General features: G+C 34.2%; 1 protein-coding gene across 1 annotated transcript in view; it reads right to left on the reverse strand.

Annotated features, from left to right (window-relative positions):
• STIM2 (stromal interaction molecule 2) overlaps positions 1 to 19773 on the reverse strand; it is a 76894-nt gene that overhangs the window by 18385 nt on the left and 38736 nt on the right. Inside the window, exons 4-7 of the mRNA XM_015594839.2 lie at positions 10012 to 10123; positions 6747 to 6862; positions 3704 to 3881; positions 3012 to 3189 (exon numbers count right to left, since the gene is read on the reverse strand). Of these exons, the coding sequence (XP_015450325.1) occupies positions 3012 to 3189; positions 3704 to 3881; positions 6747 to 6862; positions 10012 to 10123 (584 nt within the window). The remainder of the gene's footprint in view (positions 1 to 3011; positions 3190 to 3703; positions 3882 to 6746; positions 6863 to 10011; positions 10124 to 19773) is intronic.

Below are 19773 nucleotides of genomic sequence, written 5' to 3' on the forward strand. Positions count from 1 at the left end.
GGAATATATAGAAAAAAGTTTTTTAAAACTCTAAGAATTAAAAAAAAAATTCACAATGGGACACTTAGTAGACAATTTTTATAAGAAGACATTAAAAGCAAGGGTAAGACAGCACTTACTCTCTGAAAACAAATCCTAAGCAACATTTCTCTGACATGATTCACTGTGCCACGTGCTTGGGGCAACACTGTGTTTAATAAGAGGCTTGGCTAAGCTGTGAGGCGTCCTTGCTAATCTCCCCGGAGAAGAGAATCTGAGCTCAGGTCCTATGAAACGCAGGTCCACGTAACACCACGAAGTATAGGGCTACAGGCCCTTCTTCTCACAAGACTTTAAAGCTAAAATTTCTATATAATTTCCATTGTCAAGGAAGTATAGAAAATCCAAAGAACTTGCACTCAAGTTTCTTAATATTATATCCTTAATATTCCTTAATATTATATCCACAAATTTATTTCTCACAAAAGAACTCAATAAACATATTTGACATGGAATTGATATATTTCTAGCATAAACTGAGGCCGAACAATGTTTTGGTTGACTGTCAAATAATGTCTCAAAATTTTAAAAAATCTGACTTTCCAGCAATAGCAACTATTTTAACTGCTTTCTCTGCTATTATTCCTAAATTTATCATTTGACCTAAATTCCAACTCTTAGTTTGAATTGCCTTGTTAGTTACAGGGGAATAATAGCAGTGAAAATCAAGTAATTTATAGCTTTTACAAATAATAAATTATTAAATTATTTAAAAAAATGAAAAATTTAAAAAATTTTTGTTCTTAGGAATAAAACAGCAATAAGTAAAAACATGTTATCACAGAAAGAAAAAAAAAAAAAACCAGCCTAAATATCTTAAAACTTGGATTCTAGTCCCAACTTTATCATGTATTACCCCTGTGACTTTCAGCAAGGTCTTTGCTTTCTTAGGCTTACTGACTCATGCAGAACAGGGGTACTATGACTTGTCCTGACTTTAGGCTTCTTCAGACTTTAAAAACAAAATAACTTATGTGAAAAGAATTTAAACCACACAAAATATAAAGTGGTACTACTACTCGCCCTAAAGATTTTGTTTTAGAGAAAATAACACTATATAAAATATGTACCAGATTTTCCTGCCTTCTAATTTTGAGACACTGATTATCCCTAGACAAGATATAGTAATGCTTCAAACTATGTGGAATTGTAGATTATGTGATGAAATAGGTAAATTAATTTCCTAGTTAAACTAACTTGTATAAACAAAGCTTTTAATAGCATTAGGAGAAAACATGGATTTTGGAATAAGACAGGATATCTTGCCTTTGCCACTAAATAGCTGTGCGAATTAAGGCATTTAACCTTACATATCTCATCTGTAAATGAGGATAATACATATGTATTGTGAAGATTAAAATTTAGGAGCAAACCATTTGCGATATGAATAAAAACATAAACATTCACAAAATTGTGTTTCTTATTACTATAATCATATTGGACAGTGTTCTTTTTAAATACCCTTTCTCTTCTTAAAAGCCACATATTAGTGACTCACAATCTCATTAGGATTATTAATGTTTGTACAGGCACATAATATGATGGTAATCTTAGGATCTACTGAGTGTAAGTAAGGTCCCTATGCTGAAAACCTCAGATTACAATGTTAGTGATTCTTGGGTGCTCTTTTATATTTTCTCCCTCACTGTGAGACATTCACTTGTAAAATACTGTTACCAGACTGTGCCTCTATAGAAGAATTCTCATATTGCTTTCTGATTTGCTTTTTCTTATCTGCAACATTCAGGAAAAAAGCTAACAAGTTTTTTAGTTTAGTACCCAGAACAAATCAAGAGTTAGAAGTCTCAGTGGGAACAGGCAGAGAGTTCTCACAAGAGTAAAATAATATTTAATAAAACAGATGTCTGGGATATGAGAGAAAGAATAATTAACAGTTAACAAAAGAGATGGCTGAATTCAGTCAAAAATAACAAACAGAGGAAATAGTGATGCACGGTGAACATTTTCTCAGGAGCTGAAACTGAAATTCATTCATCACACAACTTTTATGTCTTATTTAGCACTTGACTGAGAGGGGAACAACACAGAAAGCAAAATGGGAAGAGGAACGCCTAGGTTCTTGACCTTGCCTTACAAGTGCGTCACTCTCTAACCTCGAGCAAGTTTTCTCACCCTGATTTTCTCCTTCAGTTCCTTAATCAGTAAGGAAAGGGTCAAAGTCAAAGAAGGAGATGAGACCATAGAAGAGGCTGGAGTGACATGCTTTGAAGAGGAAGGAAGGGGTCATGAGCCAAGAAATGTAGGCGGCCCCTACAAGTTGGAAAAGACAGGGAAACAGATCCTCCCTGAGAGCCTCCAGAAGGAACGCAGTCCTGTGGGCCTATTTTAGACTCTGACTTCCAGAACTGTATGATAATAAATAGGTGCTGTTTCAAAGCAAACAAGTTGATAGTAATTTTTTATAGAAGGAATAGAAAAATACATCTGCCTATAATTAAATTCTCCCAGAATCACCCCACTCTCCTTTTCAAAGACTGTATGATACCTGAATGCCCATATTCGCCTTTGTAGTACTGGCAGATACTGGAAAGGACATCTTTTAGACAACCTCAGAATTTTCAGCAGATTTTGTTCTAAAACCATTTATTTAACAGGATTTAAATAGATGTTTAATAGAGATTCTTTACGTTTGCAGAGAAGTTTAATATTAGATATATTTTACTGAAACATATTATAGCTATTAAAAAATAAATGTTTTAAATTTGCTCACGATAATTAACATGGCACAGGATAAGATTTCATGAATGAGTGAAACTGATGGCAACTTTTAGTTACTACTTTGTTATTTTGCTGTCTAGACTTTGATCAATGCTAAAAATATGAACAAATGATTCTTTTATTAACTAAAGAAGAGAATACAATGGAAATAAATATAGAGATTGAACAAAAGCAGAAACACTCCTCAGAGTAGCCATACAAATATCCTAACGCTTTTCTTTAAACGTGAATACCTGTTCCAATTCCTGCTCTGCGTACTGACGTCTGCTCAGTTCACATTCAGCTCCCTCCCTCAGCTCTCTCAGTCGACAAGCCTCCTCCTTTGCGTAATTGATTTCGTCCATCATTTTGCGCTCTAGATTTTGCTTTTCTACCGCAACATTTCTGTTTTCTTCTTGTGCCTTTTCAAGCCTCATAGAACAATAAAAATGCAAAGCCTCACAAAGGTTTCCAAAATTTCATTTTTTAGGTGAAGAATAAGTATGTATAAGCAACAGGATACATGTTTCAAACAAAATTTGCAGCATTTTATATTAATCTTAAGTTTGCATAACAAAAACCTCAGGTAGCCTAAAATACAGCTATTTTGGTTATCTTGAGCTCAAAATATAGGGATAGCAGGGAAATGCTCTTCTCAGCAAACAGACATTTAAGAAACAAGTAATTATTTAAATCATGTTAAAAATATAACAACTATACATATAATTCCACCTATATATTATTTATTCTTTTGGTCACTACTCATTTATTTCCCAGTGCATACCTTTATTAAAAAAATCTATAACTATAACAATACTTTCATAAAAATGTGAAATGAAGTGTATATATATTCCTGATGTGTGTACCAACCTAAATATAAGTCTGTACATACATGCCTAAATTGTATTTTCCTACGTAAATAAGACATATCGCTTATTTTACTCACCTCTCTTGTAAGTCCATTAGACTTTGCTCTGCAGTCTGTAGACTCTCTAAGTCTTTCATCATTTTTGCAACATGTTCTTTTGATGTCTTATTCTGCGTGTAAGCAAACCAGCATCCTCCAACACCAATTACTATAGAAACTGTAAGGATAAAATCCTTCATCCAGTTATGAGGAGGGCCTATGAAGAGAATTATAGATGATTAAATTAATCTTTGAATGTAACAAAATCTCAGTACACAGAGGCACTTTTTTAAAAAAGTAGCAGGTATCTAAAAACAAAACAAACATGAAGATGTTCCTCTCATTTGTAAGCCCTAGCTTTTTAAAAATTCTTTCTTCAAATAATCAATGTGCTTATGATAACCTTCCGATACAGTAGACATACAGGAAGAACAGAGATAAACCCGTGTCAACGCACCATGCCTCTGCTGGAACAGGAGGTAGTGACAAAAGCCCTGGGGACCCCTGAAAATGCAATGGCAGCTCCAATCATGTACCGTGAGAACAGTCCTCCAGGTAAAAGGCGTCATGAAGAGCATCGCCTTCATCATTCCAACTCCTTTCCTTTAGTCAAGTTTAGGCAGCTCTCATGCTTTGATACACAAATGGGAATCCTAATCATTCACCAGAAAGCATCTTCCCCAAGCATATGGCCACATAACGAATTAGGATTCATCAGTGATTCTCAACCAAGGGAGATATTCTCCCCAGCAGACATTTGACAATTTTTGATTGTCACAACTGGAAAGGTGGAGTGGGTGAGGGGAGTTGTTACTAGTGTCTAGAGGCCAGGGATGTTGCAATCACTTTCCCACCCTAACCTCTATCCAACCCAAAAAGTGAATAGTGCCAAGTTTGAGAAACCACGGGTTGAACGACCATAACAAGTTATTATTTTAGGTGACTATTCGCCATAGACATCTGGGTTACTAGAAGGAAAGAACAGGATTGCCCGCCCTACCAGGCCAGGCATGACAGTGACCCCTCCAGCACTGTTTCTAAGCAAAGAGTAAGGAGCCAGGGCCTACCATCTTCAGTGACACAAAACACAGAATTCGCTACTCAAATAACTTCCTAGTTTATTAGAAACTTTATTAATTTATTTATTAATTTTCAGGGGGGCTCTCTGGAAGGAGACATAATGATAAATAATACAATAAAATGTTTTTGTTCCAAAGAGATAACTGGCCTCCAAGCGGGAAGACATTCTGCAAATCTGATGAAGAGCTCTACAGAAATGGAAAGTTCTCATGTTTACAAGGCTCAGGTTCGTATGTGCTTACGCAGTGTGATAAACAGCATACTCTATGTCAGAGCCCCTCAGGGTTGCACATGGGTAGAGCGTACTCCCTCACCTACAGTGGAAGAAAAGAACTACACAAGACTGAAGTCTCAAAAGGATTTATTTTTATTTCTGGCTCAAACTAAGAGGTTCGGCTCAGGCTCTAGTTAAATTATGAGCTCTGTTCAGATTGAAATATAATCACCAGAAATAACAATAAATAGATGGACAAATCTCAAACTACAGTAAGTACCACAAACTGAAAAAGATTTCAGTGAAAACGCCTTTAAAATGTATCTCTGCTTTTTTTTTTGACAGTGCTAGTTTTTTATAAATCTAACGTGGGTGTTCTGACTGTAGGGCTCATTCACTCAAAAAATAATTCTAAGACAAACACACTGAAAAAGTAATGCATCATTAACTTAGTTGGTTTGTTTATTGAAACATTTATTTTCAACATTCTTTGAGACTAGTTCGGTCTCTTTTCAAACAATAATATATTGTTTAGGCTAATAGGGTAGTTTGTTCCTGGATTAATAAAATATAAATACTCCTGACCAAGTTGTATATAGAGATAAATTTTATAGTTTAATTCTATTTTCACCAATCAGTCATATGAAAAAATTAGGATCTCACAGAAGACAAACCCCTACAGATCCAGTCGAAAACTGAGGACAAGGGAAAGGTTGGAAAGGGTATCATCTCTGTGGAACGCTTGGCATTTCAGTCGTGTTCTATTTCCTAGGGTTCGTAATTTCCACCAATGGTGCATTTCCACCAACCCTCACAAAGGGAAGTTCCAGCTGTTTCACCAGCTGCTCTTTTAGCCTGTGCCAAAAAAGAACCACCAGCAAAGTCATGGAATCCATCCAACTCTCCAGTAACCCTTTTTTAGCAGAGCTACTCTCAAGATAGTATCAGAGAAACCTGCAAGTCTCCTAACTCCAAGAATTGAAGTAAAATAAATATTAGTTTCCTAATTTGTAATTTGTGGAAGCCATTTTTCATGTATTAATTTTGTTATTCCTTTTCAGGCTTCTGAAAAATAAAACATCATTCCTCTAAAATGTATACTCTTCAAACTTTTTCCCAAAGTTTTCTGATATTTGAAATTAAATTAAATAAACATATTAAACTTTCCTTCTGGGAAAAAGTATTCCTTTCAAATTAAATAAATACAGGTTTATTTTCTTTATGACAGTGCAATCTCTTAAATGTTCCTCTTCAAAACAATCTAAGAACAATCAGACAACATTCTCCACCTTGTTTTTCTGCCAGGATAGCCTGTTACATTATAATGTTTCAAAGTGGGTCTCTGCTTTTTTCTATATTTAAAAACTTATCTTCTTGGAGATTAATGAAATCAAGTTAGGTCCTATTACTTCATGTCTCAAGATGGTTAGTTTGCACCAACTCTTAAAGAGTTTCTTCAGTGAACTTTCAGCTATAATAAGATCAACAATAAAACTGCTACAAAGATCTAGAAATTTAAATCTAGAAATTTAATTGTGAATTATCAACTAACATAGCGTTTATAACTTTTTACATCAGTAATCGGCTTTGAAAATTTCACTCTATATTTCAATGACAAAAAGCTCACCCTATAAATCTTTTGTTTTAAGACAGTATTACATTTCTTTTACATCTAATAGATGATTCTTCCTAGAGGCCTACTACTACCTTTCTTACTTTTTCTTTCTTTAGATAACAAACACGATCGATTATCCTTTTGCATCACACTCAGTGAGAGAGAATACTAACGTGTTAGAGGTCCAAACAAAACCACATCCAGAGCCTTGAGCTGAAGTTTTTGTCTGTGACTCCGGTCGCTGATTTTCAACTGAGAGCTCATAAATGAAGGTTCGTGCACTGCTATCCTGTTCATTTAAAAAATACAAATATATTAAGTGAAAATATTTCTAGTATGAAAGTTTAAATATTTGAGCAACATGTTTAATACTTTACATATTAGTGATTACTGTAAGACTCATTTATGTATGATTTAATAGTGTATTATATTACATGTATCAAAAATCTTTTCAGTGCAAACTTAACTGTACAAACATTCTGGTATGTTAATAATTTAGTTGCTAGGTTGATATTTTTGTTTTCTGTTATTTTATGCTATAACTAATTAGGATTTAAGAATTTATCAAATTCAAAACATTTTATAATCACAATTACCTTTGACAATTTACTATCATTTCACAAAGAACAAGAAAATCAACAGCAGACTTTAAAATTTTTTCTCTATTTAGTTCATGTTTTCTTTAAGAGTATCTTAAAAGTCTATACCTTTAGATTATAGTGTTTAAACTGCTCAAAAATTAAACAAAGATCACTGAAGTCGTAAGTGAGAAGTAAGACATTATCACCGGATGGGGGAGTAAATCGAAGAATTTATGTAATAAGAAATACTTAACCATTTTATGAGCAATGAAGAAAGACTGTAGGGGACGAAAGGGGCCAAACGCCCCCCTACAGGTAAAATAAGGAAATAAAATCACTTTGTTTTGAACTTCAAATCCAAGTGGCCCAGTAGTCAACTAAGATTTCTTAATAACCAAATACGATGCCAATAAAGATCTTATAACACAAAGTCTAATAGTATGATTCCAATGACTGTATCAGAACCACTATATTCTACTTAGGAAGATATCAGAACCTCTGAGCATGAAGAAGTTACAGGAACTCATATGAGGCTTCTATAAAACTTTAGAGAATAAAGAATTCTAACTTTCCCTTTACTTAATGCCTTCCTTCATCTTCTCCACAGGTACGTTATGTGTATGTTCCTGTTACTTCTTTAACATGACATTTATCAAGCTCCTTGATGGCAAAAATTATGACTTATCTCTATATCCCCAAAACTAGCATGGTGCTTGGCAAAAGTAGATGCTTGATAGATGTTTGTATAATGAAGGAATGCATGGATGGATGCATGAATGAATTCATAGCAACACTATCAATAGACTAATTTTAAGAGAGACAATGAGATGTAGTAAAAAGGAAACTATGTAACAGAATTTAATGCAAAGTTCAATATGAGCCCAGAGGTGGAAGTGATTCTACCTGAGTGGGTGAGGATGTCAGGGAAGTTCACACAGGTCTGAAAGGAATGAGGAGGCATGTATCAGGTGAAGAGAGCCTTAGATAAGCTCTGGTAATAAGAATTACAGAGTTTAGAAAATACAATAAAAGGCTTAAGATAACCATTATAACTAACATAAAACTAACATAATTTGGCTACCTATTCCAGAGGTAACAATATTTTGATGTCACAGGAAGGAAACATAATAATGAACTGTTTCAGGCATGTGTACATCTGAAATGTGTAATTTCATTTTCTTATACGTTCTTATAAATAATTCATATCTATAATTATCCTACAGAAGCTCTGTAAGTTGTTTAAATGAACTGATACTGCCCCTGTAAATTATCATACAGGAGAGGCCTGATGAATGATATTCCAGCTTTCCTTTCTCCACTCAAAAAGGCTCCAGTGGGCTGACCTGAAAGCTTCTACATTTATAACTTTTTTTCTGTAGGAACATGTTTATTATTTTTAAAAATTGATCTTGATTAAGTGTGTGACAGTATCTCAACAATTCTACCAGAATTTGAGGTATCTCTGATAACTTTTACTTAATCAAAAAAGTGGCTACAACAGTTATTTGCAAAACATTCAGCAGACTATTTCAAGTTGATATTTATATAAAGACACTTCCCAAAAGACAACATAAGAAAAATACTATGGGTTCTTCATAACCAGGGTAACATATATAACTCAAAAAACTCTAATCCCATTTTAATGCTCTACTATCCTATGTGGTTATAACTTAGAAACTTGTCTTATTTAAAAGCAAGAACTAAGTCATACTTTATTTTTGTTTTCTTTCCAGCATCTAGTTGTACTATAAACATAAAGGAAACTCAATACACAACTGTTGAATTGACTCATCCCCATAATTCATCACTATAGTCATATGCACAGTAAAATCAGAAATACTGATGTTGATGTTCAGAATACATTTAAGGGAAATATGAAAACTTTCAACTTGATCCAAAATACAAATTTCAAAGCAAGAAAAGCCACTCGTTTAAATAGGGTATGTAAGTAAATTGATTAGACATATAATGTGCATATTCCATTACATATAATAGAAGGTAGAAAAGGGATTAGTCTTTCTGATATAATAAAAAATCCAAGAAGGAATGAAACATAAGTGATTTTATATGGGTCAAGTTCTGGTAGAATCATTACAAATTTTAACATTTTAAATCTTGAAAGATTATTAACTAATGGAGATTTTAAAAGTATAATTAAATAAACTAGTAACAATTAATTCCAGACATCTAAAGAAGAAATTAGCATCCTAGACTCTGGTATCAGATCTATCTGGGTTCAAACGCTGCCTTGGGAAAAATATTTAACTTCTCTCTGATTTGGGTTTTTAAATCTGTAAAACAGGGATAATAATAATATTTCATTTTAACCATGAAGCTTAAATGAGATAATACAGAGTACCTCTATGTAATATGCATTTAAAAATGGTTGGTATTATTTACATTTTGTTTATTAAACTTTGTTTTTTGGGGGTTTAACTTATAGCCACTAATATTAAGTTATTATTATTTAAAAAACACCAATTAAGAAGAATCTGTATGTTAATCCATTCAAATAGACCTTTTCACAACGGTGGAGCTGTATCAAATATTGTTTGTTATATTTACCAGGTGGTCAGAGGTTGGCCCTTTGATGTTATCTAAAAAAGATATAACTGGCCCGTCTTCTAATTCTCAAAATTACTTGAGTCTAAATTTTTTAAAGAGCTTGATTATTCAGACAAGAAAAATTGATTAAAACTTGCAAATTCATACCTTAAAAAATTAATGAATGGATATATTTATATTTCCTTTGAGATCTTAGCTATAGAAGTAATTTATAGATTTAGCATTGAAAAATAACATCTAGCATATAATTTTCCACGAGTGGAATAACTACATTTGGATAATAAAGCCTCACCTGGGAAGTGTTGTTCCTTTGACATTATTGTCTCTAAAATTCTTCTCATATTGGGGTAGCTCAACAAATTCTATCAACCACTGAAGCGTATCATCAAGGGTCCAATTGTGAACTACAAAAGATAAAAGGGGAAGGCATATTTTATACACACCTGTTTTCAGAAATTAGATAAATTATTTCTATCCATCTATATATGCACACATACATATATATATATATAATTACTATAACTTCAGAGGAAACAAAGACATTAGATTGAATTTTTCAATTCTATTCAATCAATAGTAAGTACTAAAATGGTATTTAGCATTCTTTGAGAAGCTAGGAACAATAGAGATATACCTCCTACCCTTAAGGGCTTACAATCTAGAACAGAGAAAACACATTAAAGAGATAAAAATTAGCATGGTTAATTCTAAAATAACCATCTATGAAAAGTTTGTAGAGGGTGAAGTAATCCATTATTTCTCTAATTGTAGAAAACTTACCAGATATATATTTATTCATCACTCTTTAATTTAGCCATCCACTCACATAATACTATAAAGCATCAAGTTCCATTCTAAGCACTGGACATATGGTAATAAACAAGACAAATAAAGTCCTTGCCCTCATGGAACTTAAAATTATTTTGGGAGTGGGGAGGGACAATTTATAAAAGAAAGAAGAAAAAGGGAGAGAAACTTCAGATACTGATCGGCTATTAAGAAAGGAAGGAAAGACATCAGGGTAAGCCTCCTCTCTGAGGAGCTTTTATCTAAACCAAGATGTGAAAATTACAAGTAGCCAACACTGGAACAATGTGAGAAAAAAGTATCCCAAACAAAGGGAAAATCTAGTGTAAAGGCCTTAAGATAGGAATGAATTAGCTGTTTTTGAGAGAACGGAAGAAAGCAGTGAGAGGGGCCAGCTTTTAGTGGATTTTCAAAAATTCTAGATATTTTTTAAATTTCAATAAGAAAAAGGTAAGGGTAAAAATAATCTATGTTTTTAAAATCTTCAAAACGTGGAGAAGAGACTATAGGAGACAAGACTGAAAACTGAAAGAAATAAGGAGACCATTTTTTACATAACTGTCCAAGCAAAAAAGCTTATTGCCTTGGACTATGGTGCTAATAGAGAATATAGTGACACATGGTCAGGTTCAGGACATATTCTGGCAATAACGCTGTTAGATGTGCTGATGAAATATGTGGGAGTTGGTAGCTAGAGGAAAGCCAAAAAAAAGTAAGGAGGTTGGTGCCACTGACTGAGATAAGAAATAATGGGGACAAACAGACTGAGAAGGAAAGTAGGGGCAGGTGACAAAGATCAAGAGTTCTGTTTTTAGACGTTATATAGTAGATATTTAAGTGTAGATATACAGAAGCAGTCAGATATATAAATCTGCAGCTTAAAAAAAAAGTGACATTAGGAATAGAGATATAAACTGGGAGTCACCAGCACACAGATGGTCTTTAGACTGAATGAGATCTCCCATAAGAGTAATGGATTCAAGGAGACTAGCCCCACATCATGAAGAAAATGATAGTTAACATCTCTTCTCCTAGACATTTTGAATTAAGCCCTTTATATGCATTTTTTTCCTTTAAAACGTAAACAACAGCAACAACAACAACAACAACAACAACAAAAACACAACACTTAGGCACTAACATGATTTTCTCCATTTTGGAAATGAGAAACTGAGAAGTTTATAGGACCAAGACAGTCAGTAGCTGGACTTGATCCAAACTCAGGCCAACTGACCTTTGGACCTGACTCTATGCTACTCTGAGAACAATAATATTAAATAATAGTGGAGATATAAGCAAGCAGTTAAACATGAGAAGCAACTCAGATTTCTGCTTCAAGGACAATGATAATTTATTCAAAGGAAAGGATAAAAGTGTGCTTGAAAAATGAAGAGCTCCATAATGTCTGCACTTGACTTGAGGGTTTGGGGTGGAAAAATGCTTATATACCACAGAAAAGGTCAAAGAAAAGTGAAGAAAACAAGTGAGCAATAAAAGCAGATCTGGAAATCCATCTGTATAAAAACATATCTGAGAAAAGATTTCTGATAAACTACAGAAAATTATGAATTCACTTATGCAAAGCTTGTTTTTCACAATCTGCCTTTTCATTGAGTTCTTTAAAGAAAAAGCTCAAATAAATCATTAATAAAAACTTAACAAAAATTCATTTAAAAATTTACATATTTTTTTTTTCTCTCCTTCATGTGTTCCTGCCATAAGCTTGGACATGTGCCTGAGGCTGCTGTATCCATTTAGCCGAATAACTTAGAATATCAGCCAAAGGTTCAGGCCCTGGGTGCTTTCCGCTGAATTTAATACATTCAAAGTAGCCTTTTTACTCTTAACGTTTCTTTCTTTTCAAGATGAACTGCACTGAGAATTGCCCTGTCTTGACTGCCAAGAAACCAACAGTGCAGCTGCACCTCACACACCCACACAAAAACCTCAGCCAAGAAAACAGGATAAGATTTTCTCTGTCATTTCTAGGCTGTTCAACTGATCAACAGCAGAAGTCCCTGATCTAAACACTCCCGTACATCAAAATATTCCCTCAATTCTCAGTAAGTCAGAGTAGAAAGAAACAACAAATGAAAAAGAATACATAGTTAAAAGTGCCCAAATCTTATTAGCATTACTCTACCTAGTAAATTGAATTATATAGTGGTTCTAAAGCAATTTTCTTTATAGTCAATCTTTAAAACAACAAAATTCTAATAGAGAGCATACAGTTTACCTCAGGGGGAGGGTCGCTTCTTGTGCTGTTGGTTTACTTCAGTGATGCCTAGCAAATAACCTTTGCTTCTATTCTCATGAGTAGGACCCATATTTTATATTTGCCTTTTCTACTCCAAATATATCATGTCCTGCCTCAGGGCCTTTGCACATTTTCCTCAGTGTGAGGCCCTTTTCTTCATCCCTGAGACTCCTCACCTATTCACTCTATTGAGTCTTCATATCTCAGTTAAAACTTTAATTCCTCAGGGGAGCCTTCCCAAACATTGCTATATGATCATAAATCACTCAGTACTTTTCATGTATAGCATTTAACTAATTATAATTATTCATCTGTAGTATTATTTCAACATCTGTTTATTCCACTAAAGTATAAGCTACTTTCTATCCCTTGTACTTGGTACACAAAAGGTGTTCAACAAGCTATCGGTTAGATCTCCTTGAATAAGAAAATAGAACATGTATAATTGACAAGTATTATGAAAATCTGTTTTCACATTTTAGTGAGAAGATCCAAATAAACAAAATAGAAAGATGTCTGTATAAAAAATTCTTGATGGCAAAGGATTTATTCATTTAAGAATTACCCAGTTCCTTATTACCCATTACCTGCCTCTCATTGTCCTTTCACACAGGCCGCTGCTAAAGAGCACTTCCACCAGAAGGTAGGCGGAGAAGGGTATGGTATTCTTTTTAAAAATGTTTACCTATCTGCAAAGCTACGAAAATGTCAAAGCTACAGAAAGACACTGTTAACTTATACTGTTTCTGCTATAAACTGTGGCCACTGCTATAGGTTGGTGTCTCTGAGTGATTTGGAGCAATTTATTCCGAGACCAATGGAAATAACTGGAAAGAGACCTGATTCTAGTCCCACCTGGGCCACTGGTTCACTGTGATATCACAGCCAGGTATTTAACTGTGTTTCAGTTTCTTAACACAAAATAATGAAACTGAGATAGAATATCTTTAAAAATTCATTCATGTTCTATTTCTATGATTCCATTATAACAGAGTTGGTGTTTAAAATATTGCTAAACAGCCTAGAATTGTAGATTGTAGGATACTGAAGGGGGGGGGGAGTAACTCTAAAAACTTGAAGACAGCAACAATAAATGCTGCTAACATTTATAATGTTTATTAAACACCGGGAGATTTGGGAATGTTATTTTCAAATAATCATTACAACCCTTTGAAGTACTTTTATCATCACAGTAAATCTAAAAGTTTATGAAGGTGAAGTTCTTATTAGATATAACTGATGAGTAAATTATTTCAGACCAAGTCTGTTTCTAGAGTTATTAACCACTGTGCAGTAACACTGCCTCTTTAGAGTTAGGTAAGTGGTCCTGATAATCAAATTAGGGAGTGCGACAGACAGTTTATGCTCAGTCATACTTGCAGCTGTACCTGCAGCTTTCTGAATGTATCACATTCTCCCATGTCAGTCCTTTACCCTGGAATGATTTCTCCTTCTTCCTCCTTTACCAGGCTTGCTCTCCCTGAGCCTTTAAGGCTCAGGTCAGGAATTCCTCCTCCACAAAGCTTTCCCCATCCATCTATTTCCAGATTATGGCTGCTCTTCTTTGTGCCCCCTGATCACTTGTACTTTTATCCGCCATAGGATTTATCACACACTCATGCCTGTCCTGCCTCCTGGATGATGAGTTCCTAGAGGGTTTTTCTACCTAACACAGTGATTATTAACATCATCATGCTACATTCCTTTGATATAGGATTGTACATTCTATTATACACCTTCACATACATTCTCATTTAACCACTCGCCCCAACGACGTTTGAGCTGTTACCTCTACAATCTATACAGAGAACTTTGGACAAGAGAGACTAAGTAATCACACACATGGTTACATATGTCTAGTAACTGGGAGAGCTAGAATTTGAACCTTAATCTTCTGACTCCAAGTTCAGTACCAATTAGGTGGCTCCTGACTCAGAACAATAACTGTTTAACTCTAAAACTTGAAACACAAGTCTCTTAAAACAAATCTTCCAGACATATAGTATTAATAGTAACATAAGAGGCAAACATTACACATGAGCAGTCTGTCATAGTTACTTGCATTAATGGATTCACGATTCCGCTAGAGACATCAAGTACACATTGTGGCCTACTGACGGCCTGTAGGTAGTAACAAAACAGCTCGATGGAGCTATGCCAGTTCTTTATCACAGGGGTGACTCCTCTGACTAACAAAGGGGCTCTAGAAGCTTGAAGAGCCAGGTGATTCAGAGATGGAGAAAGGATCAGGGGCAAAGGAGCTGGTGATAACAGGATGGTGAGTAGAACCAAATCTCCAGGAGATGAGGTGGGGTAAGGATGTAGGATGTATAGGTGGGGTATACGTTTATGGATTTTCACAGGAACAGAGGCAAGATGAGGAGTCTCCTTTTCTTTATCCCTCTCCCCTGCTGCTATCAACAGGGATATTTCTATCACAGGGAACGAGGTTCTTGATTCTGCATCAAAACCGTTTGCATTCCCCTTACTACTTGCCACTGTCAGTACCACCGCCATATAAATATTTTGGACCAGCACCTGAAAATGGTGAACATGATAATAATAACTGGGCCTACAGGGAGAAAGCTTTGAGACAGCAGTAGGATCTGTAGGAATGGAGTGAAGGAAGAGACAAGAAGGGCTAGAAATAGCCAGCAACAGAGAGGTAAGGAAACTAGCATCCTTTGGCCACCAGGTGAAGGAACCTTCTAAAAAAGACATGAGTCATGCATAAGTACATGCTCAGTTGTGCAAACTAAGTTATTAGTATAAAAAACACACCAACCGAAAGTGATCTCTCCCTCCCCTGAATTTCTATAGTATTTACTATTTCTACCAAATGGCGTGTCATATGTACTGTTTTATTTTATAACTATTTGCTTAATTACATCTTATATTCCTACTATACTGTAAGCTTCCATACGACAGGCACCATAAGACAGGCAGACCAGCACAAAGTTTCCATTTAAGTATTAGTTGAAAGTATAACTGATTTCCTCTTCTTTAATGATAAGAACCTGTTTTGTTTTTATTTGTCTACTTGCTATCCCACAGTTGTATGAAAGACAAACAATACTGTCTTCATGCTATCTCATTTCAAAGCAGCACTAGAAAATCCTTGACTCCAAAACAGGGTCACAGGGACCTATATAACATAAAGGAGGTTAGAAGGTGACAACTGATAGCTTGTGTGTTTGACAGTAGAATGAAATAAGAATTTATGTGCTTCTTTTCCATCCCTGCCTTAAGCAAACATGATATATAAAAATCAGTGTGAAAGATCAACTTCAAAGGATTAGAATATCCATATTACTTGCTCCTCTCATCTATAAAAGGCAATCTTATAAAACCAAGGACTCAGTGCATTTAGCCATATACTTGTATTAACTTACAGGCCTAAAAATACAAAACAGCTCAGTGAAGTACCACCATATAAGTTTTCATCTGTTATATTTAATATTAAAAGTACATGCTGTCCTAAAAACCTTCAATAATAATTTGTGGAATCACCTAAATACTGTGGGGGAAAAAATATTTTCCAATTATAAAGCATTAGTGTGCATGAAGAAGCATGTCAATAATAGCAATAGCTAATATTTTGTGAGGATTTGGCAATTTCCAGTAACTATGCAAAATGCTTTACATGAATTATCTCATAAAATTCTTTCAACAAAAACCTATGAAATAGGTTTTTCAAGTAATATTATAATCTTAGTTTACAGATCAGGAAGCTGAGACTCAGAGAGTATGAGTAACTAGTCTAAATTCACACACCAGTAAGTAGTGGAGATAGGATTCAAAAGTGTTGACTTCAAAGCCTCAAATCTTAACCATTAAGCTTCTCCTCTCCTTCCTCACCATGCTGAGAAAAATTTCAAAATATAGCCAAATTCACATCAACTGTGTCAGACCTTAGATAAAACAGACATGCTGTTACATTAATTCTGTATTTCATTTAACAGCTCTCCTACTTTTCAAAAATCGGTATAATCTAAATTAATGATAAAAAAGCATTTGTAATATTCTTAATGTTAAGAAAGCAGCTAGCATAACCGTTTCTTTGGCAAATTAATATATTTTAGAGAAATCAACTTCTGATATCATAATATAGTACCATACAGTTAAATACAGTAAAATTAAATATATACTCACTACTTTCTATTAAAGAAAAAAAAAATCTTTATAAATACCAAAGGTTTGGTAAAGGGGTCATGGAGGATTAAGAACATTATTAATGAAAGTAACTGTATTTAAAGCTGACCATATCAAGTGGTTATTGAAAGAAGTTCTATATTTTGAAGTCTCTCTGATATATAAGCTAAATACTATTCACAGTTTGAAAAATATCTGAATTATTGGCATGTTTATAGGAACTGCTATTTTCTAAAATATGGGTGGCACAGTGGCATTCACCACTTTTCTAAATTCAATTTCGACTGAAAATTTCAAGTTATAAAAGCCTCAGAAGTTCCCTTTACAGTGACAGACATAACATCACGGAAAAATGCAATTAACCTAAGTCAATATAACAACACTTTGACTAAAAGCAACTTTAAATGTAATATAAACATTAAAAAAACTTTAAAATATGCAAGATGAAAAATTCTGAAGCCTTCCACATTTCATCTTAGCTCAGTTTGTAGGCTTTGTGGCGTCACTTGAGAGAGACGTCAGAGGAGCAGCTGCTCAGCACAGCCGAGACAGGCTGATCTTTAGAGTGGAGCCCGAGCGTGAGCTCCCCGTCCGCACGCTGATCGGCGGAGCATGTCTTTGTAACATGGACTGAATTCCTGCAACATGCTATATTTGGATACCTAAAAGCCACAGCCTGAACTTGGGAAGTCCGGACATTAGTAGTTGTACCAAAGAGAAATAAATACACACTTTCTTTCATACACACTTTCTTCCTTATCTTTTGTCATGAAAGAATTACATGAAATTTTTAGGCGCACTAAGTAAATGCTGGTAAATGTTTGAACATGCAGAACTTAAAAACTACCAGGCTGCTCTCTTCCCAGCAGTGGTGCAAAATGGTCACTAAGGGAAGGCATTACTGCTTTTTCTATTGTAAACTGCAATCTTATCATTAAGCAGAATATACTATCAACACCTAGTTTTGTGAAGATGGTGAGAGATAAAGACATAGCTTAAAAACAAGCTGGAGAAACACAGAGTCTCAAAATTGTATGACTGTTCTGAAGGTTAACTAACACAATGCATTTAGAAATGACTCAGGAATGGTAAAAGTATTCTATAAATGTACACTATTATCATAATAAAATAAACACAGAATCAAAATTTTTTTGTAATTAAGGAAATTCAAGGAATTCATTTTCTTTATAAGTGACTCAACAAAACCAGTGGATTCAATGGCCATAGGGAACTAAATGTTTATTCAAGGTTTTCTAAATATCTCATTATGTTGTCATCACTGAAGATACCACCTTAGGAAGAGAGTGGATCTCTGATTATTCATTCTTTCATTTTTTACACTCAGCCCTCAGCCACTTTCTTCTTTAAAAGAAACAAACACTAAACTGAGAATTATTTCATATCAAATGAAGGTAAATTCTTTAAGGACAAATAATATTTCTTATTCATTTCTATATTCCCAACATGTTATACAATGACACAAAAAATATGGAATGGCAGATACATCTTAGGAACTCAATTAATACTTGAGTGAATGGATGACAAAATGATTCTATTAACCAAAGCTGCCAGAAAAATGGCAATTTTATTCACTCTTTTTAGTGGCATTTCTAGATAAAGCAATAAATTCTTTCAAAACTATGACTAACTTCATAAAACTGAGAGGATACTGTTTTTCAAAGAATATGTTTAATAACAACAACAAGAAAAATTCTACTTCTAAATTATAGCTTTACAAATGTTTCCTTTAATTTTCTGCTATTAAAATTATCAAAAATGCTCAACTTTTTCCTCTTGGAATTTGCAAGTTTCTTCAAAAGATTTTCTGTGCAAGTAACTAGAGATTCTTTTATTCAGCAAATATTTACTGAAAGCATGGTAATTACTACTGGGCACTGGATAAAATAAATGTAAAACACCACAGTCAAGAATTATTACCAAGACTAGCAGAAAGCTCAATGTAAAAAAAACATCTATTGACTTTAAGGGGGAGTTCAATAAAAAATGAACACAAGGCTCAGTTAATAAATTCATTCCTTCTAAAGGGTATTAAATCAAAGGACAGCTAAAAATTGAACTTTCACAGCTTGTTGTCATGCAATCTCTAGGTAAAAAGAGACAGTACATTCTAAGCTTGTTAATCCTATTTCTTCTATAATAGAAAAATTCACCAATTTCAATGACAGAAGCATTTTCAAGATAATTTTCCTCAAGAAATTTGTCTGACCTGCAAATTTTTCTAGTACATTTAACATTTAAAAATCTAACAGTTCATAAATACTATTAGCTGCATTTACTTGGTAGATAGCATTTTCCAATTTAGGCTTCACTTACTATATATAGTAATGGTTTAGTTAATTATTATTACTAATGCCAAACTTTTAGGAAAAATTTGCTTGTTTTGTGAGTACTGGCGTAATGGTTAAAACATTAAAATCCTAAATAGCCTCCCCATTCACAGTGGGGAGCTAAAGTTATGTGAAGAAGGAAAGATATGAATAATGAGCATTAACACAATGTCACTATGCAGTGCTCACTCAGACTTTCCAAAGTTTTTTTCCAGTTTTCAAATTCATTTCAGAAACTTTCAATTGCCCAGCAATAGCCAGATTCCATATGAGATGAGAAGATAGGCTAGTGGTGGCCAAAGTCTGCATAATAGACACACTGAGGTGGCGGCTCTGCAAAGCAGAGGTCCATACACAGCAGTCTTCTAAATGAGGTAACAGCCCAATGGGGTCAGAAAACTGACTATTTATTTACAGGGGGGCTGAGCAAATAAGAGAATATATTGATGATAACATAGGTTTTTTAGTCAGTGAAAGGAATTACAAATAG

This window comes from Pteropus alecto, unplaced genomic scaffold, assembly GCF_000325575.1.
Source record: "Pteropus alecto unplaced genomic scaffold, ASM32557v1 scaffold5, whole genome shotgun sequence".
In the NCBI taxonomy this organism is placed as follows: Eukaryota; Metazoa; Chordata; class Mammalia; order Chiroptera; family Pteropodidae; genus Pteropus; species Pteropus alecto.